Source organism: Heloderma suspectum, chromosome 3, assembly GCF_057233095.1.
Source record: "Heloderma suspectum isolate Gila_16-S chromosome 3, 16-S_ref, whole genome shotgun sequence".
NCBI classification, from domain to species: Eukaryota; Metazoa; Chordata; class Lepidosauria; order Squamata; family Helodermatidae; genus Heloderma; species Heloderma suspectum.
The window spans coordinates 257,644,351-257,666,273 of record NC_139460.1 but is presented as its reverse complement, the minus strand read 5'-3'; the positions used below and the strand labels follow the sequence as shown (position 1 = coordinate 257,666,273).

General features: G+C 43.1%; 1 protein-coding gene across 3 annotated transcripts in view; it reads right to left on the bottom strand.

Moving 5' to 3' along the window:
• The window catches only part of SH3PXD2A (SH3 and PX domains 2A), a 374,731-nt gene that overhangs the window by 119,951 nt on the left and 232,857 nt on the right, over nucleotides 1-21,923 (bottom strand). Inside the window, exon 7 of one of the 3 annotated variants that reach the window (XM_084846409.1) lies at nucleotides 13,993-14,037. The exons of the other annotated variants lie outside the window; for them this stretch is intronic. Coding sequence (XP_084702535.1) covers nucleotides 13,993-14,037 — 45 coding nt within the window. The remainder of the gene's footprint in view (nucleotides 1-13,992; nucleotides 14,038-21,923) is intronic. 3 annotated transcript variants of the gene reach the window in all.

Here is a 21,923-nt window from a genome sequence, read left to right as displayed (position 1 = left end):
ACCATGGCTTATTAACCACCTTGACCATGTTTCCATGACAACGGAAGGGTGAAGCAAAGGAAGGAATACTGGATTTTTCATGGAATTGGCATGGCTCCATGCAGGGCTCCATAAAGGACTACACTGCACCAGTATAAGTCACTGACAGAAACATACTTCCAGGTGGGGTGGGGGGATTGGAAGTGAATGTCATCAGACCAGCAGGGGCTGCTCAACCAATAAGGGAGGCTCCCCCCTCCAAGAAATACTCCCCTTAATGGCAATCTCGGGAACAAGCCTCATTGGCCACAACGGGAGTTACTTCTGAGTAGACTTCCCAGACCTGTGCCCAATTCCTCCCATGTTTTTTCCTTTCCCTCTAAATACCAGGCTTTTGCATTAGCTGGAACCCCTGAATAAATGTGCTATGACGCGATAGCGCAAAGTTGTGATGGTGCACTTTCACGAACAAGCCTCATTAACTACAACAGGAGATAGCAGGAACCCCTGAACTAATAGCACAAATGCGTGTTAGTGCTATTGAGTGATAGAGTGATAGCAAGATACTGACACAGAGGGCATGCGTATTGATGGAAGAACTGCACAACAGTATTATAATGAGATAGCACCTTAGCGTGTAATACAAAAACTGGACTATGATGCTTGTGGCATCATTGCCTGGGTCAAAAGGACACAAAGGAATATTACCCATGGATCATCCCCACATGTAGTTCTGGGGACATGACCTGAGATAAACCTGATTTTCAGGCTGTAGTGGGAGTACTTGCTTGCCCACGATAGCATGCTTATACGCACTGGTGATCTAGCACTTATTTTCATAGTTTTTTTAAAAAAAGTTGGTCCCTTGGCATCCTGCTCCAAAGCAGCATTGAAACTTCTGGAAAACAGGGAGGGAAATGGTTGGGTCAGTGAGGTCACAGGTAGGTGAGCGACGTCCCCCCATGGGCAGGGCTACACGCCCCCATGGGCAGGACTATGATACCAACACAAGAGCAGGTGATGGAACATATCCCAACAGAACCATAACTGAGCTGAAGTAAAGAGGAAAAGTCAGACTATAACCAGTCTCAGAAGAACCGTTTTTTCTGCAATAAAGTCCGGGGCAGCTGCTGGATGGCCACAACGTCATGTATCGCTAACAACCTCCACACGCAGCTGGTTCAGACTAAACCGCTTATGGAAACACACCCCTTGTGATTGTGTGAACCAGGCCATTGAGTTGAACCTCATGGAGCAAGAAGATCAAAGGAACCACATATATATCAGATGCAGAGGGGCATATATAGGATGCAGATGATGTTTAGTACAAACAAATCATTCCATATGCAAAAGGGAAAGATTATAACTTTAGGGATGGGGAAGAATTGAGTTTGGTCAACATTTTTAAGTGAACCAATCTAATTTGCTGTTCCTGGAACAATATGTGGATCAGAACACAGTTATCCTTTGGACTGCACACTTCTCTGAATTTTGTGATGTAGTTCTTGGCTCAAATATTGCATGCAAAAATGCCTATATTAGGGAAAGTTGTGTACAACTGTATATGAAAAAATGCATATTTTCATGCAGTTTAAAATGCGGAAATTGGACAGAACGGGCTTATGACTGAATACTTGTGAAACTGATACAGACCAGAAATAGAGTGTTACATCCATCCCTATGCTGATCTTTGATCTAGAAACCATTCAGATCCCATGTCTGGAAGGATTTCTCTTTACATCTCCTTAAGGGACATCTCTCTCACAATTGCAACTCCATTCTGTCCAATCCAACCCCTACATTTACTCAAAGGAAGGAGGGAAAGAAACTTTCATTGTCTCAGTGAGGGAAAAGTACTCTTTCCAGTTGAGTTAATGCTAGCTAAGTCATACTACTTTGCAAGAACCTTCTCCAAGGAATTGTCTAATTGGTTCCATCTATCAAGAGATTTTATTTACAGAATGGAGAGCTTCTGAAGAAACAACCTTCTTTCACCGACTCATCCAGACACTTTGCTAATTGGATATGGACTTCTGACAGTTAGCAAGAAGGTTCCCAAGGGAGATTTGCATTCAGTTGCTCTTCCATTACATAATAGGGAAGAAAAATGTGGATGAGCAAATGCAGGACAGGAGTAGAATCATTGTAGGATTAGCAGGTTTCTGCTGTCATTCTGCAACTAAGACCAAGTTATTTGAGATGGATCTTCCAGCAATTCCTGTCTAAGGAGAGACAGCTGGAGATCAAGCCATTCTGGGAGGCCATGTAACCAGACATTCACCCTCAATTGGATGAGCAAGAGGAAAGTCTTCTGCATATGCTTTGGGGCACACTTTAACATCACAATGTCCAAAGTTTAAATCTTCACTGCATTCATACATCATGATAAGCCATGGTTTATTATGATGTGAACAAGCCTAGCCTTCTCCTGGGCTGATACGCCCCTCCTCGCCTCTCCAACTCTGGCATGGCCATGAATAGATTGGATATCCTCTCTTCCATTGCTGATTAAATGTGGGTTATTGTATCATCTGAACCCTAAACTGTAGAACTGTGGTTAATCTTAACTGTGGTTTGTTTGAAATAAGTCAACTTCAAACCATGGGCACTTTCTGGTTTCTAAGTCTTTATTCTGTATATCTTTGTCCTTACTATGCCCATCTGCTCTACGCCCCCTTTACTTACTGATCCCTGCAAATTTCATGTGTTTCTTTTCTTCTCCACCATCTCATTTATGAAGGTTAGCCAACTCTCCACTTTAAATTCTGATTTGCAGCAGGTGCTTTACTGAAGATCTACCCTATACACAGTTAGCAAGAACAGGGCCTTAAATACGTGGCTAAAAGTCAATAGATATACATAAACAAAATTAACTTGTCCCACTGACATATTCTTGCTCATGTAGTATCTGGCCTTGCCTTCTGTACAGACTTTCAAAGAAAATCTATCACAGCAACTTGCTAGTTTACTAGCTGCCCCCCTCACCCCCATTTAGCAAAACTCCACTTAGTTTTGCTAGTTTCAAAGAAGACATCCAGCCAAGAAAAAGTTGAGACAGAGGAAAGGGTGAAGTCAGATTCCTTTCCCCAACCACCTCAATTCCTTGGAAAATTGGCTCACACTTTACAGAGTCCAATCAACTGGGTTACAGGTAGAAAAAGTTAAGGCAATGGTATTCCACACACAGATGTGTGAAACCACTTGGAGGGCATCCAAGAAGCTGCCAGACAGAGTTCTCCAACAGTTGGAGAGCACCTAAGTACTTTGGCATTTGACCCATTTCAACTGGCTGAGGCAAGTGTGGATTCTTTTAGCTGTGCTTCCAAGAGAGAAAAGGGATGGAGCTTGATCTTTTAAGACAAGGCAAGATTGAAGATTGTGGAAGAACTGTTCTAAAGGTGGCCATCTGTCTTACATACGTTAAGAAGGAGGAAACTATTAGACCAGGTGCTCCCTCTTTGCTCAGATCAAGTGCTCTCAAGGCAGAATGATACATCTTGGCAACCACAGGCATCTTGGCAACCCCCCAGATGCTTTTGCAGAGACAACACAAATGTGCAGACCAAGTGTGGAAAGGCACAGCGCTTAACCACGCTGTCCTGTTGCTGATTCTCCCCTAAAAATGTTCCCAATGGTACTGTTTTACCCCAGCCACCTGGAGGAAAGGGGCATAAAAACAGTTGGGAGTATTTGCAGAGGAGAATTGGTGAGCAGGGGAAGGATTAAGCCAGGGCCACCATCAAGGGTAGGCACGGTTGGGTACCTGCCAAAGGTTGACACCCCAGTAGGGGCCCACTGTCAAGAGCCCCTTTTAGTCACTCCTCCCCTTCACCACTGCAACCTACTTATTCACCTGCCTCTCACTCTGGCCCCGACAATGGTCGTGGTGAGAAAGACGAGCAGTAGATGACACTGCCTGCTTGTCTACTGGCTCTCTACCTGTCAAATAAGCAAGTGGTAGCAATGATGAGAAAGAGGATGAGGAGTAATAGTAGCTGGTGACAATGATGGGGAAAAGGTAGACTCTGTGAAGGAGGGGGCCCACTGTGTCTTGCCCAAGGGCTTTGAAAAGCCTGAAGTTGGCACTAGATCAAGCATCCCTGCCCACACACTGTACTCACCTATAAAGTGCCCCCACCAGTATTAATATTATGAAGGGGGGGGGGAATCTGGGATTCTCAACCCTACATATAGTTCCCACCCTCTTTCCCAACATAAAAGAAGGAGCACTTCAGGACTGTTCAGGTGTTTGTCCTCCCTAAAAGAATTTTGAATAGTGCAGAAGGAAGCAACACAGTTTTTGTGATGGATAAATAATTCAATGCACATCTGAGCTTCAAAGTGGAGAAGGTTCCCAGAAATTGGCCATATGCACATTTCTAGACTTTATGTTCGACCATTGCAAAGATACAAGTCTTCAGTCATTTCAGAATGCAGCCTGGAAGAAACATGGCAATGCATAATTATTCAAAGTCTATGTGGGAAGTAAACCCAAACACAGAAGTTCATGTGGGCCAGTTTGCCAGACAGTGGGCCCTTACTGGGGTGTGGGCCCTTGGCAGGTACCCAACCACACCTACCTTTGATGATGGCCCTGGCTTAATCCTTCCCCTGCTTACCAATTGGCACATTTCTTATTATTCAACACATTAATCCAGTGACCTGGTTCACACATAATGACAAACCACCATGGGATAATTTCCCTGTAGAAAATCGTCACGGTGCCAGCTTCAGTTTTTAAAATGCAAGCCACGATGGTTGAGTGGGTGTTGCGACTTGTCATTACATGTGAACCCAGACAGGGTGGGTTGCTGGGGTGATTAACAAACCATCCAGAACCCATGGCCTGTTTAAGGGTTGTGGGTGGTTTGTTAATCATCCCAGCAACCCACCCTGGCCAGGTTCGCACGTAATGACAAGCCACAGCACACCCCCACCATGGCTTGCATTTTTAAAATGGTGGCCAGCGCATGACAACAAGCCCCATGGGGAAATTAACACACTGGGGCTTGTTGTTATGTGCAAACCAGTGCAGCGTGTGAGTGTGCCACAGTTATGTCTTCCAGGAAAGTAGGGTGTGGGTGGGGGGAGAGATGAGTCCAAGGAGCTGATTTTAGCCCAAGACTATTAGAAACAGAATAAGTACAAACTAATCTGCTTCCATTGAAGGCCTGGCATACAATAGTTTCCTTCTCTTCTCAGAGTTATGCTACAAAGGTTTTTGACACACAATACATGGACTTTTACCAAATGGAGGTCTAACTGCCTGCAGCTTGTCATCCCAACAGATCTGGCTAGGTAAAATTGTACAGACCTGAACAGAGAAATTGGCCAAGAAACTTCTTAAGATTTAGAAGTAGAAGCTTCCTTTCAGAACTTTGGTGTCTTTCACACCTAGATATATGAATGTGTTCCCGTGGCTGTGTGTACAAAAGGTATCAGATGGGCTGCAAAATTTGCTTTCCATTAAAGTGCTGAAAGCCATAATTTGATACCTGAAAGAGCTTTGAGTTCTCTAAACTAAAATCCTGCCTAATGAGGTACACATGGCCTCCAGTGTAAGCCATGCATAATCTGAGGGCAAATCTTTTGCCTCTAATTTTTCTGACTGCTTTTTCCCTTCCATACTATCCAGACTGGCTGCCTCCTGCACCCCCGTGCAAATATATTTGTTTCTCAGAGCTTACAGCATGGAAGAATTTGCCTCTTCTGGGGAGATCCCTCAGACTTCTCAGTCCTCCTTATCATGGATATTTTGATCCCTACAAAATACACACCCACAGGAGCAGGTTCTAGTGCCAATTGTAAATCTCGGGGTTGTGTCAATGGCCAGAAAGCACGTGCTATGTAATGTACAAGGATAGCATATGCTCCAAGAAGTCATTCTAGCTATCAGCACTTCGTTTCTTTGGAACACTGAGCTCACATGGATTGTGAGTATCAGCCAGGCTCTAATTTGACGATTATAACTCAAATGTTTCCAGATTAATCTGGGATGCACATGTAAGAATGGCATTTACAAAAGAACCTCAGATATACTTTGAGTCATACAAATCACGGTGTAAGATGCAGACAAGAATGATGCACACACAATACTACACTACCTGTACCAGAGATCCCCTATTGATAAGCCAGAGAGGTATGATGGCCAAATACCAACTGTTAATAGCTGTGATTAAACAGCTATGATTAACCACAGTAATATACCATATGGTGTAGGAATGCCTCAATTCCTACTAGATTATCAATATCTCTCTTTAGGGAAGAACAGGCGTGTTCTGTCCTATCAACCACTTGTTGAGTGAAAGCAGCAGCTAAGTCCCAGTGCTAATATGAAAGGGATAGAGAAATTAGCAGCATCCAAATGAATGCAAATAATGGAGAACTCTTATTTTGATATCTGCTGTTTTCATTTTCTGAGCTATACCAGGGAATCCAAAGCAATCATCTGAATTCAGAAAACAGACTCCCTCAACTGTTTTCCACTAACTGTAACTGCATGTCAAGAAAAGCTGTAAAGTCATGTCCAACTCTTCTACAGTACTGATTTTCCATCTTGGTTAACAGCCAAACCTACAGTGATAACAAAGTGCAGAAAGGCTGTTAAGCTTGTTAAGAATGTAGTCTCCAGAATTGGTTATTCCAGGGTTGGACACATTTATATAGTTGGCAAATGTTTGCTATCATCATCATCATCATCATCACCCCCATATTTTGTTCCCCAAGGCTGCTTACTGTATATCAAATATGGCAGAGCCTAAAAGGATAAGCACCCAAAGGCAAACTGAGGTAATTTATCCTCAATGTTCCCATTTCAAAGCTTTGCATCTTAAAGGCTTGACTCCTCACTATAAACATTTGGTGTCAGATATCAGGGGTGGGTCTTGATCAACACAGCTTGATTGTAGCTGCAGTTGGTGAGAGGAAGGCTGTCACTCTTGTACTTAAACTGTGACACCACAAAACTGTAGAGTTAAAACGGGGGGGGGGGATTCATTGCAAAAGCAGAAATCACAAAAAGGTAATTAACTATGTTAACATGGTCACTAGATGGTCAGTGTATAGTAATGCTCTCTTTGATAACTTCAAACAGTAGCCAAGATGGCATGGAGCATCTCATTTCTGCAAAAGCAGCTTCCTGTCCTGGACATTGTTCCCTGCTCTGCTCCTGGTTCTGATCTGGGGGAGCACATGCTTCCAGGGAGGGGGTGTTCTTGGCTAGCAATGTAGTGGTAAATTTTGAAGTGTAGGAGGTCACCTTGACAGACCTCATAGCCATACCTCCAAAGACTACGGAAGGGCGAGAAATTTGTTCAGTTTGCATTTTAATGCAAACTTACCTAATGCACACTTTCAAACCAATATGGGAACTGAAATGCAGTTATTCTTTGAAATTCACACTTCTTCAAATTTTGCAATGGAGTTCTCCAATCCAAAAAGCGCACACAAAAATTCATAAATTAGTGAAAATAATATTCAAAACTGCATTATTTTAGGAAAATTGCTTGTGAAAGCAATGTGTATATTAGGCAAAATCGTGTGCAAAATTGCATGTATTAGGAAAAATGCACATACATTTTAATGGAAACGTCTTTTTAAAAAAAACCTCAAGGTTTTGGAACGAACAAAATTTAAGACCGGCAAAATTCTCAAAGTTCAGTAAGAACCAAATTAAGGGTTGGAATAAGGAGAAACTGAAAGAAATTTGATGTATTTGTCCACTCCTACCAAAGATGATCTAAAACAATAGCCACTTGTGCTGATTCATAATATATACGAGAACCTCACTGAGTAGCAGCACATGGCATAATACCCAGTTTATTGGGATTGGCTGAAAAAAGTGGTGGACCTCCGCTCCTCACTGTTCCTACTCCACTATATCTCTGCTCTTTGGCAAGGACAAGGCAGCTGGCACTGCCACGACATTGGCAAGGGAGGAGAGCAGCTCCATTAGGTTCCCTGCTGTAAGGATTCCAGCGGCCATCAAGTCAGCTGGGGTGAAAAGCTTCATGGCAGAAGGAGCCCTGTCCTCCTGACCTGACATTATCAGATCCATTTCTGAATTTGGTTTGGTGGGTAGGGGAGGAAACAGGTGCTTCCAGGGAGGGTTTGCTCTCCAAGACAGCCAGAACCCACATAGGCAATCAGGCATAAGGTGAGGGAGTATATTCCTTTGTTCAAGGGTGGAACAGCTACATGTGAAGCCCGCTCCTGCTAAGACTGTGAACAACTTTATTGAAATACGTTTGTAAGCCACCTTTTTCCTATGTAAGCTGCCCTTGTGAATTTTTCTTGCTGTTGAAAAGTGATATAGAAATACCCTAAAGAGACAAATAAATAAAAGCCTGAAGCTCCAAAAACAGCTGGAGTGGCACAAAAGTCAACCCACTGATGAAGACCCTTGGGACAAGACCCTTGTAACAAGAAGGTCTTCACAAGGGGGTTGCTTTTTGCCCTCCACCAGGTTTAGAGGAAGCAGGTTTAAGTCCTTGTATTGAAATCAGTGGTGACATTGTGTCTCCGAGGGCTTCAAATATGCACATTGGGGTTTTGTGAGCATCCCCCTAATACTTGCAAAAGCCAGTGAGCTTTTGCGGGTATTTGAAGGAAATGACTTCCACACAATAATTTTTGAGTCAAACACAGGGATATTCATGCATCCCTACATCTATCGAGACCAGTTTTACTTAACTGCTGCTCCATCCCTTTGTCCACCCCACCCCTCACCATGCACACAAAAAAAGTAGCACGGGAAGGGGAAGATGCAGTCAGTTCAATCACAGTCCCAGGCTTGGAGGATCAAGCAAGCACAAGTTTATAAGAGGAAATGGAGTCATTTCGATAGCATTATTGCACACAGTGCTGAACTCAAAATACCAGATCAACATGTCCCTGATGAAGGAGCAACCTCACGCTCAACATATTCCTGTTACTATAATTTGATTAAGAGAAACAGTTTGTTAAAATAGGGCTGCCTGCATTTGGCACCTTAAAACAGAACAGAATGGGACAGAAACGGCCTTGGTCGCCTTGGTGGATGATATGAGGAGGGCTCTGGATAGGGGTGAATGCTCCTTCCTTGTTCTCTTCGACCTCTCAGTGGCTTTTGATACTGTTGACCACGGTATCCTCCTTGACCACCTGGAGGGGTTGGGCACTGGAGACACTGTATTGCGGTGGTTCTGGTCCTTCCTCTCCGGCAGGTACCAGAGGGTATCACTGGGAGAGGAGGTTTCGGACCCGTGGCTGCTCACTTGTGGGGTGCCACAGGGTTCCATCCTCTCCCCGATGCTATTTAGCATCTATGTGAAGCCGCTGGGGCTATCATCAGGAGGTTTCGGGTGCGGTGTCATCAATATGCAGATGACACGCAGCTCTACCTCTTGTTCAAACCTTCACCAAGGTTGGCTGTAGAATCCCTGTCCAAATGTCTGGAGACGGTGAGTGGCTGGATGGGGAGGAATAAGCTGAAGCTGAACCCTGACAAGACCGAGGTACTTTTGGTGGGAGACAAGAGGAGGCTGGGGGATGTTGACTTGGTGTTGAATGGGGTACGGCTACCCTTGAAAGACCAGGTCTGCAGCCTGGGGGTCATTTTGGACTCTCAGCTGTCCATGGAGGCTCAGGTGTCACCTGTGAGCCAGACAGCGCTGTACCAACTCTATCTGATACGGCGGCTGCGCCCCTTCCTTCCCGACCATCTGCTCCCATCAGTAGTACATGCCCTGGTCTCCTCTTGTTTAGACTAATGTAATATGCTCTACATGGGGTTACCCTTGAAGACGGTTCAGAAGCTGCAGCTGGTACAGAACGCGGCGGCTTGCCTGATTAAAGACAGCCGCCAGCGAGATCACATCACTCCAATGCTGAAGGAGTTGCACTGGTTACCGGTTGTTTTCCAGGCCAAATTCAAGGTGTTGGTTTTGACCTTTAAAACCCTATGTGGTTCCAGCCCAGCCTATCTTAAGGAGCGCCTCCAGCAACACCAGACAGGCCGCTTAACGAGAGCAGCCTCGGATGGCCTTCTCTCTGTCCCATCAGCCAGGACAGCTAGACTGGTGGGGACGAGGGAGAGGGCCTTTTCTGTGGTGGCCCCCACTCTGTGGAACTCCCTCCCTAGGGAACTCCACCATGCCCGCTCTTTAATGAGCTTCCACTGTGCATTAAAAATGTGGTCATTCAGGCAGGCATTTGGGGTGGGTTAGAAATTTTAGAAAATGTTTTTATCGTAGAATTTTATTGTTTTAAACTGTTGTATTATATACTTTGTACATTGCCCAGAGTGGCTGGGTGACCAGCCAGATGGGCAATTAATATATTAGATAGATAGATAGATAGATAGATAGATAGATAGATAGATAGAATTAAAAACCTTCCAGATTCTGCACCTCAATGGACCTTGGCACTGAGCTGAGTATTATGCAAAATAAAATAAATTTGTTCTGGTTGTGTTATCTGCTTCCCCCTCCCACTCTGAAACGGAGAATATTTTGGAGGGGCAGGATTAACAGAGGGCAAATATGAGGGTAGGACTATGGGCAGGTTACCATATTCAGTTGCATTCCTTGGCAGTATCCAACTGTGTCATTCCATCAGCACAAATTACGTTATGTTAGCGGAAACCACATATTGAACTATGTGCAGTAGAAGAATCCAGCTAAAGTTATGTTTGCGCAACCGATTGCACATAAACCCCATTGCACATAAACCCCATTGCACAACCTATTGCTTGTGCAACCTGTTGTGCAACTGTTGACCAAGCATAATGGGCAAGTGCTTGCCCAATAGAAATATTCAGTGGAGCTCCACTAGCACTGTTTGAGTTTGTGGAATTACACAGTTGGATACTGCCCCTTGGCTTCTCTGGACTTAGTGTGCATGCCTCAGACTGAGGCTTCTTCCTTTATTCTACCCTGGGAGACCATCAACTATGCTCCTCACATAAGCATTCGAAGACATGATTTTTACTGGAGAACTTCAGGAAGGAAGTATCAAATGCCTTGTCCCAAATGCTGTTGGTGAGCCTGCCTGTGCTCCAGGATGACCCAAGTTGCATGGGTCTAAAATCAGCCACATGGCCAGATGTCTGGCACAAGGGCAATTCTTATGGACGCTAGCCAGCCACATGGTAATGTAAGAACAATGGGCCATATTAACACAATGGCCAAGAGGCAGAATCAGCTACAACTGGGTATGGCTTGTTTCGTTACTTGTGGGGATTCGATCCACAGAATGATGTGTTGAATCCAAACTGGGCATATATAGACTCTTTCTTGCCCTGGACTAGTGCATGTGAATATCCAGATAAAGCGGTTTCTGTAACAAGGGCATAGTGGGTCCAGCTATGCTAGGGCTGTACAATTCTAAGTGGAGCCTAAAGTGAAAGCGTCGCCCTTAAAACAGGAGTGGGGAAGGGGTGGTCTTCCAGATGTTGTTGGACTGCAGCCCCCAACAGCCCTAGCAACATTGCCAATACTGAGGGATGATGGGAGTTGCAGTCCAACAACATCTGGAGGGCTACACCTTCCCCATTCTTGCCTTAAAAAAAATGTACATACATTTGAGTTCTTGGTCCTGGGGAGTGTGCAATGCGAACTGGAGACTGATTTTTTCCTCTTTCCCTGTTTAGGTATGGTAGAGTTAATTGTATAATGCAGCTGAATTAAATGTCTGCCTATGCAGTATTTGAACTCATCCCATCACCACCATTCTTCCTTTAAGAAATGTGGTAATAACCATTGGACAAGTTCCCATCTCTCCGCTATTGCAGAAATGGTGCAGTTAGCAATATAGTGCTGCTGAATCAGATTTGGGAACTTGGAATATTATTAATGTGCTTGCCTTTGAAAATGTGCAATGATAACTGGGGAGATTGTCTTCTTTTTGCATTATGGATATAGTGTAACTAGCGGTGCGATCTTGGAGAACTAAATTTGGGGTTGTGCAATCTCTTTATCCCTCTTTTCCTGGGAAACGTTCAAAGAATTTTGGGGAAATGTTGTTCTTCACTGAGGACATTTAGGGAAATGTTGTTCTTTGTTAAGGACATTATGCAATAGGTTATGTCAACACTGCAAGAATTAAAATCAGGATTTGTGCAATTTTATTTGTATACTAGGTTCCTTTTGTATAAAAGATATAGTCGATTATTGCATTGCCGTTAACTCATTCTCAGGTGTAGACATATGGGGGCATCATCTGATACAAATATCATTGAATGGGTACTCATTAAAATGTACTTTTAAAGGGTACAGTTAAGTCTGAGGGAGAAGAAATAGCCTCAGTCCACTTTAACTTAAGTATACATTTACAAAATTGCTTCTAATGTTTCTTGAGTACTTTATGGTGACAAAGGAGAATTAAAGCAAAATACAGAAAAAAAATATCAAAAAAGGTATTAAAATGGACCACAAATACACATTCTTAGGAATTATTTAAGAACGAAATAGCAACAAAGTCCAAGTACTCAGAGACCAGAGAGCCTGATGGGAGAGAGATACCTTCACTAGCCTGCCTAAAGAATTAAAGAGAGAGAGGAGAGGATGAAGGAAAGAAGAAAATAAAAGGAGAAAGTTGAGACTTTGTTAGAGGAAAGAGACAGGACGTTAGATGGCAAGATTAATGCATTCTTGGATACAGTAGTACATACAATAGCAAATACAGTAGGAAGCAAATTGAGGAAATTGTCAAGAGAATTATTATTATTGGGAAAATAATGGAACATCAAACTTTTATTAAATAAAAACTTGTACTGGAGACAAAAGCCTGAGGCGAGTGGAATAAAACTAAAGGATGGGCTAAAAGGAGAGAAACATGCAATTCAATGCATCATAAACATGGAAATATTTCTGAAACTACTGGAAAGGCTGAACAAATAATATTTCTTTGAAAATGGTCTGGAGACTTCAGTTAATCCAGAATAGAACAACAAGACTGTCACACACCCCCACCCCCCAATTTAGGTCTGGATGATTTGATTATATTATGCCAATTCATTTCTAAGCCCAGTTCATGATCTTTAAAGCCCTAAATGGCTTGGGACCAGGTTACCTGAAGAATTGTTTCCTCTCATATATATCTATCTAGACCTCGAGATCATCTTCAGAGGCCCATCTCTGGTTGGCATGCTGGGAGTTGTAGAATTTCTTTCTGTCTAAGCATGCATAGGATTGTGCTCTTACTGGGGGTGGCACGCCAGTCCTGGAATGCCTTCCTCTGAGGCTCATTGTGGCTATTTTAGCACCAGATGAAGACCTTTTAATGTCCCCAGACTTTTAAAGTTGTGAACTTTTCAGTTCACATCTGTTGTATGCTTTTAGCAATGCTATATGTTCTCTATACTGTTTGACTTTTTGTTATCGATTTTTAAAAAATATATATTTTATAAACATGGGGGGAATATAAAGAATATTGATTCCTTATATTAATGTAAATGTGTTATTGAATTTTTAAGCTGGAAACCATTTGCTGCTTATTGTTCTATGATTATTTATATTAATGTTATGGGGCAACATAAATGCCACAAATAATAAATAAATAAAATTAAGTGTTCTTCTGAGCACTGTTTAGAACTCTGCTGGTAGACATGACCCCCCCTCACCTGCCACTTACCTCTTTGTAGTCTCCCATTCCCACCCCCACCCTCAGCCATGCAAAGTTCTACATCAGGGGTAGAAAACATTCAGCCTGTGGGCCACGCAGCTCCTGCCCCCCGCCTCCACAAATGTTTAGAAAACATTTATCAAAAATAAATAAATTAAAGGACAACCACAGTTTGCAAGCTAGATTTGACCCTTCTAGGGCTCCGTAGCTACTATGGATGTCATTTTGTTCATTAATGAAAACCACCCGGGGGGGGGGGAGTTGCCTGGCAGACTGCAGTCCATGGGGGGGGGCAAAAATGGCCCCCAGACCTCCCAAAGTTTCCCACCCCTGATCTAAGCATTTGTTTAACCTGCACCTGGCACACCAAAGGGAGCAAGTACAAATTCGTACACAAAAATATTGCTGTACCTGCAATAGCCTTCTTTGGAGAATCAGATAAGCTGGACATCCAAACTTCAGAGTCCAAGAAAAGAAGCAGCAGAGGAATAAGAAAAGCAGAAGAGGCATTAGAGATATAGAGAAACCGTTTTATAGCCCTGCAAATACTGAACAATGTTAGTTCTTTTTTTAAGGTGCACCCAGAAACTATTGCCACAAACCTCACAGCAAGAAAAGAATTGAAAAGGTTGCTCAAGGAGAGCATTAGCAGACACAAAGGTGTTCCCATGGTAGAGTTTTGTAAACAACAGAGAAAGGTTGTGGGTTACATAAGCATTTCATGTTGGTTCAAGGCCCACATCAGACACTGCTTTTAATCTGTATCTAGCAGTTACACCTTTTTTCATTTTTTACTCTAGGACAGATGCAGTGCAGGCGACCCAGTACAATGGGAGGATTGGTTGCATAGGAAGTGGAGAAGCCCCCCTACACTAGGGTACCTCCTTCACCTACTCTAGAGTAAAAATGGTGGGTGGGAAGAGACATAGCTGCTAGATATGGATTTAAAGTAACATCTGTTTGGGGCCTAAATCAGAAGATTTGCCTTACAACAATGGAATTATTCACAAAATGTTCTGAGCAAGTGCAGCAATAGGTTGAAGCCATCCAGATGACCATTTCTGTTACAGCAAAACCATAACAAGCACAGACTGGAAGTCACCCCATGAGTTTAGTGAATAATTTCAATTTGCTTCATCCTGAGCTAAAATAGGGCTACCAACCTATTAAAGAATTTCAGATCGATTAAACCAGCTGGAAAGCAGGTAATCAGCTAAATATTCCTTAAATTATATTTCAGTAAGTGCACACATTGCTAAAATATCTGTTTAGCCATCCTTTTGAGGTATTGATGTTTAAAGATTTCTTTTATGGAACTGCAAGTTATGCTATCAGAACCAAAGAAGCCTTCCAGAACCCCAAAGCCTCAAACAGGTGGTTAAATCTTTGCAGCCCTACCAATTAAACTTGGCCCCCAACAGGAAAACAAATCAACTAAGGGTGCAATCCTATGAAGATAGTCAGCTGCCTCCGAACTCAGAGGTGGCCGACTCTCCCATGCAGGGAGGGGATCCTCTCTTTGGTGCTGGGGCTGCCCTGCATTTTTGGTTAGATGCGCAATTTCATGTGTCTAGCTGGGGACATTGGAGCGGGGATGGGGGGAGAAGGCTGCATGGTGCATAGGAAGCTTTGTAAAGAGACTTCCGTAGTCCCCGCCCCTGGGACCACCCCTTTTTGTCCTCTCTGCGCTCCGTTTGCAAACACAGAGAGGCAGCCTCCGTTGTTCTCCCCACACAGGCTTACAAGGGGGAGGAGGTGAGGAGCGCAGTTTTCTGACTCTGAGCTCACAGTGCTGTCTACAAGCTCAGAGCCAGTAAACTGAAAAACCCTATGGCCCTCTAGACAATATCTAGTGGCCACAGGATTACTTCTAAGCTTTTCTTGAGTATTCTGCCAATGAAAGCTTGCAGCCCTAGTTAAAAGGGTTGCTGAATAAACTGATCTTGTACAGAGTGCACTCAGGGGAAATACGTTAGCTTAGGACACTGATACAAGTTGGGACACAAGCAGTTAAATCATCCATGATAAATTTAACACCTTAACACCACAATCTATACATGCTAACTCAAAATACGTCCAACTGAGTTCAATGTGGAACAAGACTCTATACCAAGAGTGTCCTCATTCATTAGTAGAAGCTTAAGAGAATCAGAGTCAAGCTTTGATTACTGAAGTAAACAAGGCTTGTGTCCCCACATGCTACCCACAGAATTCACTCTTGTGCACTGCAATCCTAATCATGTTTAGTTACATCTGCCTGAATCCAATGGGGCTTGCTTCACAATATGTGTGTATAGGATAGCAGCTGAATTACCATTAGAGGAAACCCTGTTTGGCCATAACCAGAACTACAACAGTAATATTGTTGTTAGGTGAAAATGTAGTATTTTATGGTTTTAATTGTTGTGAACTGCCCAGAAAGCTTTGGCTATTGAGTGGTATAGAAATGTAATAAATAAATGGATGCTGAGCACAGAATGAATATAGAGCGAAGCACTTCAGCAATTCCTAAGGAGGAAGCAGCCGTGTCTTATGGACACATCTCTGCAAACAACATGGCAAGGATTAATTGCTTGCACATGGATCAAAACTAACCAATTCTCACTGCCCTGTTGCAGGGTATATGGGGCTGAAGTGGGGACCATCATCAGCAAATCACCATTAATTTAGTTACATAAAAGCGGGAAGGAAAAGGAAAGGTTCCTCCTGTGCAAGCACCGAGACATTGTTGACTCCTAGAGAGACGCCGCTTTTGCTGGCGTTTTCATGGCAGACTATAGCGGGGTGGTTTGCCATTGCCTTCCCCAGTCGTGACTACCTTTCCCCCAGCAAGCTGGGTACTCATTTTACTGACCTTGGAAGGATGGAAGGCTGAGTCAACCTGAGCCGGCTACCTGGGACCCAGCTCCCGCTGGGATTGAACTCAGGTCGTGGGGAGAGTTTTGGTTGCAATACTGCCGCCTACTACTCTGTGCCACATGAGGCACATAAAAGTGGGACCTGCAACAAAGTGGTGCACTGTATCCCCAACCCTAAAACAGGGGTGGTCAACTTCAGCAGGGTATCACGTATTTTCAACATCCATCTCAAATGCTATCATGTGAAACACTAAATGTTTCCTTGTAGCATGAGAGTAGGTTGGTTGCAAAATCCTGTGCCTCAGTTCAATCACCTGTAAAATGGAAAATTAGTCACACATACCTGAAGGAACTTCCATCTCTGGGAGAGAAGGCATATCCTCCAGAGTCTTAACCATAACCCCAAGTGTACAAAGATTTGTGATTATTCAGTGGTGTCAGAGGAAAGGCATTCAGCACATGTGCAGAATGCTCAAGGACACTGGGTCAGATCCAGATGTGCTCATACTTGGAGAAGACCTGTTGAAATTGATGGGACTTAATTCAGTTTATGACTAACTTAAGTCCCATAGATTTCAATGGGTCTACTCTACAGATAAGTCTGGATCCAACACATTGTTATTTTAGATGTTCCAGAGCCAAGCCCTGGCTAAACCTTTGCCATGAGGCTTTTATTTAGAAGGAGTTCGTGCATGGCAGCTAAAACACTAAACCAATACATACATACTGGGTCTTGCTATTGAGGTCTGTCTGGATAAAGAGAAACAGAGGTGACAGTATAATGAAATAAAGCCACAAAATCATTCCAACCAGGGGAAAAACTTCAGAACTCCCCAACTACCCCAAACAGAGTTTGGACTGGCCATGCCAAACCAATACTGAAAGAGCCAAAAAACAGGCAATGATGAAAAATATCTGAAATAAGAAAATGCCTAGAGCTTAGGGTTCTATTAGAACCATATGCTCCCGCAGTGGCACAAGATATAGTTTTTTTGGGATTGTATGGAGCTGACCTACTTGGGGAAGGGGGTTTAGAGAGAAGGGGAATTTGATTTTATCCTTGAACTGTATTTTGCAGGAACAGCTGAAGTATAACCAAGTTATTCACACAATTGCCATTTAATCAGATTGCCCTGAATGCTAATTGGTTGTAAATTTTTAAATGAAGCCTCCCCCCTCCCCCCGCCACACATACACGTCAACAGCAGCTGAGCCAAAGCAGAGCACAAAAGGCGGGGAACTGAGAAGCAAGCAACTGGCAAACTATACTGCAGATTTCCAGATAAAAAGATATATGTACATATAGTAAGAACACCAGAGCTCCCCTCATCTGACAGCAGCTAGACAAAGATGAGAGTGCTTCTGAAGGGGAAGACGGCTAACATATTTCAGTTCAGAACATCTGTTTATCATTACCTTTAAGGTTTTAATTCTTTTTTTTTAAAGAATAGCATGACAGCTATGTTCTAATTGGTCCCAGCATTTACAACAGGGGTGAGCAACCTGTTGTCCTAGGGCCACACCTGCCCCTGGGCCTAATTTCATGTGGGTGTGGGGAGTCTGAAGTAGGAGAAGGGGGAGGGGGAATGGGTCAGACCTCTGGCTAGAGCAATCTGTCCCTCTCCTGGCAGCCTGCTGGCCAGTGAAGAAGAGAGAAAAGGGGGTGTCCCAGAGAGGTGGGGGGAGAAGGAGGTGTCTGAGAGAAAGAAGGGGGTGGCCAAGAGAGGAGGTAGTTCTGCCAGCTTTTGGCTCTGGCTTCACCCACTGCTGGCATAGACTCCCCAATGATTAACCCTGGATAGAAATGATGACTTTTTCCACTCTGCAACCTCACCCACCATTAACAATACATATATTAAACCATTGATTCCCACCAGGTCATAAGAAGGGGATGGAGGCCAGACACTACAGAATCAAAATTGCCAAGGCGGGCATCCTTGTAGACTCATCATTATTATATGGATGAACAGACAGCACAAGTAGTGACACGCAGAATTCCCTGCACTCAAATTGTATTTGGGCTAATTATGAACAAGCATTTCCCCCCCTCCCCACAAGAGCTCTAAAATGGGCTTGTCATGTTTTGGCGCATGCGCATTCCCACAATGCCTTCCAGATACCACCCGAGAGCAGATGCCTGTTTCAGCACTATGTATCCTCTACTCCTCTACAAAAGAACGCGATACTGGTAAATGACAGCAAGGGTGGTATTATGGGAATTGTGGGAGCAGTATGAATTGTGGGAGTGGGCAACATGATTTTGCAATCCCAATTCCAACCTTTGAAAGTCAGTCCCCCACTCCCCACCAGGGATACTAAGACTAGATTAAAAGGCAACTAACCAGGAACGATGAGCAGTGTCACACTGAGGCTAAGAAAGGGGTTAAAGAAATTAAGTTCTGAGTATGCACCAACAGCAGCTACCAATCTGGCTAGCCTGGTCTGATGAACACCAACTATGCAGAAGTGAGACATCGGCAATAAGCAGATCTGGGTAAAAGAATTGCAGGACAAGGGTGCCCAATCTGTCATAAAGTATAAAATACATATCAAAAACCAGTTATTTGGAAAGGTTTGCAAGCATCACTCAATCCAACTTTGATCACAGAGCCATAGGGGACAATGCTAGTTCTTTGTATATTCCACTTCCCTTCTTATCCCTTTTTCCTTTTCTGTTATGGCTGGTATGTTGCAAATCTGTGGGCAGGGACTCTCTTGTTTGTTACTGATCTCATATAAGCAGTTCTCGGAATCTTTGGGCTGAAGACGAAGGTAAAATGCTTTAAATAAATAAAATAAAGTAGTGAAAAACAAACTATTCTATGGTTTGAACGGCCTACTACAGTGACTGGGTTAACTACAAACAACCCACAAAAAGGACCCATGGTTTTTGTTGGGTGGTGAACTGTGGGTTGTTCATGGTTAACAAACCATGGTTTGTTAGCATGGCTGGGTTCACACAACATCCCATGGTTCAACAATAACTCAGAGTTCAACAACAACCCTCACTCAACCCATACTCAGCCTTGAGTGTGGGTTGTCATGCTGTGTGAACTCAGTCAGTGTGTGTAACAAAAACATTGTTGGGAGGCTTTTCCTGCAAAAGATCTATAACTGCCCCGTCAATTAGTAACAACTGCACATTTACTGAGCTTTAAACTGATTGCTTGGAAATCTTTCTCACTTTTTGCTCTATTACATACATCAAGTATTCTGTGCAGAGAATAATGCCTTGTGTTAATCTGTTGGATGCTCCTTTCATTCTAGTAATGCATCAAGGGTATGTCACTAGTCCTCTGTCTAGTCTAGTCATATCTTATAGACACAACATGTTGTTCTTTCTGTAATCATAACACACGTAACCCTTTTAAATGAAAAATAAATAAATCCAGGACATATCAGTCTTCGTCTAGTGGCACTTAAACAGATTTTTATTGCATCTGTATGCATCTCATGAGGTGGGCTGGAGTCCATGAAAGCATTTTTTTAACAAGAAATGAAAACACAATGCTCAACCCAATATGCATTGTTCAACAAATACAGAGCCCATGGTTCTTTTTGTTCAAGGCATTGGCCTGTTGGCCTGTTTTAAGTTGTCAGCTCTTCCCCCTATCCCATCACAGACCAATCAGAACCCACTTCCATTTGCCACGTAAACAGAACTGCCTCATTTATAACCTCCTCTTGCACACACAAAATGCTTGGAAATATGCACATCTGGCACACATGTGACTGAACAGTGCTTTAGAACTGATCATATGGGCCACAAAAGCGCAAGGAGAGGTGGGCTGGGAAGAGGGAGAAAAGCCCAGTAATGTCCAACCCCTCTGCAAGAGCCATATTTCCAGACTGTAACCTGATCAGAGGTATTACACATGCTCTGTGTAAACAAGGCATATTCTGCATTTACACAATTGGTTTTCGGACAATAACATATTACTCCTCCCTAGGAAACAGAGCCCCATTGTCCAAGGAAATTAAGAGTAAACACTACCACTGTTGGATTTCATTTATAGCATGCTCTATTCATTTATAGCATCATCTACTTTGTGTTTAATCCTCAAGAAAGAATCCTGATCTCATTTAAGACATTAGGAATCTATAGAATTATTTTGTTTTGTCTGGGCAGTTTAGGTCTGGGGGAGTTTTCCGACTGTAGGGAGTCGAGACAGACTGCAACCTCCACCCCCCTCCCCATATGGTTGCTATATTAATCCAGCATGCATTTAGATCCGAAGGAGGTTATAACACTGCTATTTTAGGGTCCAAGTGGTGCAGCTGGATGCTGAAGAGAGTCTGGATAACTTCATTGCCATCAATAACATTTACAGCTATGCAAGCTAGGAGGAAATGGCAGGAATTTGGGCAAGAGTTGAATGCCTGCCAAAGATGGAGAGGGAACTTTGGCTTGTGACCAGACAGCATCACTTAGCTGATTAGGTGCATCTGTAGGGGCTCTAGTGTCCCTATGGAGAAATATAGATCATTACAGAGAGATTGCAGTACTCTTGAGCTGGGGCAAAAAAAGCCAGGTTCTTAATCTTTTTTTTTTTTTAAGTTATACATTTGCTTTCTTCAATCCAGACAGCTGCAGGGACAGACATTGTCAAGCATGGTTTCCCAAGCTTCCAGTAGCTGAAGCATCCTTTTGCCAAATTAAAGCTGGTGGCACGCTGTTTCCAGTTTCATTTTAGAGTGTGGGTAAGAACTAGCTGCCCTCAGGGGAACTCATTCCTTGCATGATTTCTCCATAAGTCACTCTTGTGGCCATGCCTCCTCCAAGGGCAGGTAATCCTGCTGCATCAGAAGTAGGGATGGACAATTCCCACCCCACCCCCACATCTCAATTCATAAAACAGCTCAACAATTGTGAGTGGCATCTAGGAAGGCTGAATAAAAAGCTTGATTAAAAAAATGTTTAGAAATCAAGAGTTCTAAATTTGCTGTTATACTTCCTGCATAATAATAAAAAGCAAACAGACCTGCTTCTGCTTGGGTGGAAGAACAGTGTTTTAATGCATTTTGATTTTCTTTACTGCTATCCAACTACAGGAGTGCACAAATGTTCCTATGCATTTTTTAAAAAATAAATAAATTTATATACTGCTTACCATATTTTTAAAAAGATCACTGCAAGTGTGTGTGTGTGTATGCATACTTATGTGTGTGTAGTGTGTGTATAAATCCCAGCTCATAACAGAGTATTGTGAGATCAGTAAATTCATGCAGGCAACCTTCTCTATGGGTGGATCCTTTTGACTTGTAGGAACCTTCAATTATTTAATATTATTTCTCATACAACATGAGTAGGGATGAGGGAGAAATCCATTAAGTTCACATTTTAGTTGCGCACTTTCAAATCAATATACAAACCGAAACTCGTTATCCTTCCAAATCTGGACTTCCAAAAATGTATACAAAAATCCATCTATTAATGCATATAATTTGCACATAAAATGCATACATTCATGAAGATAACATTAA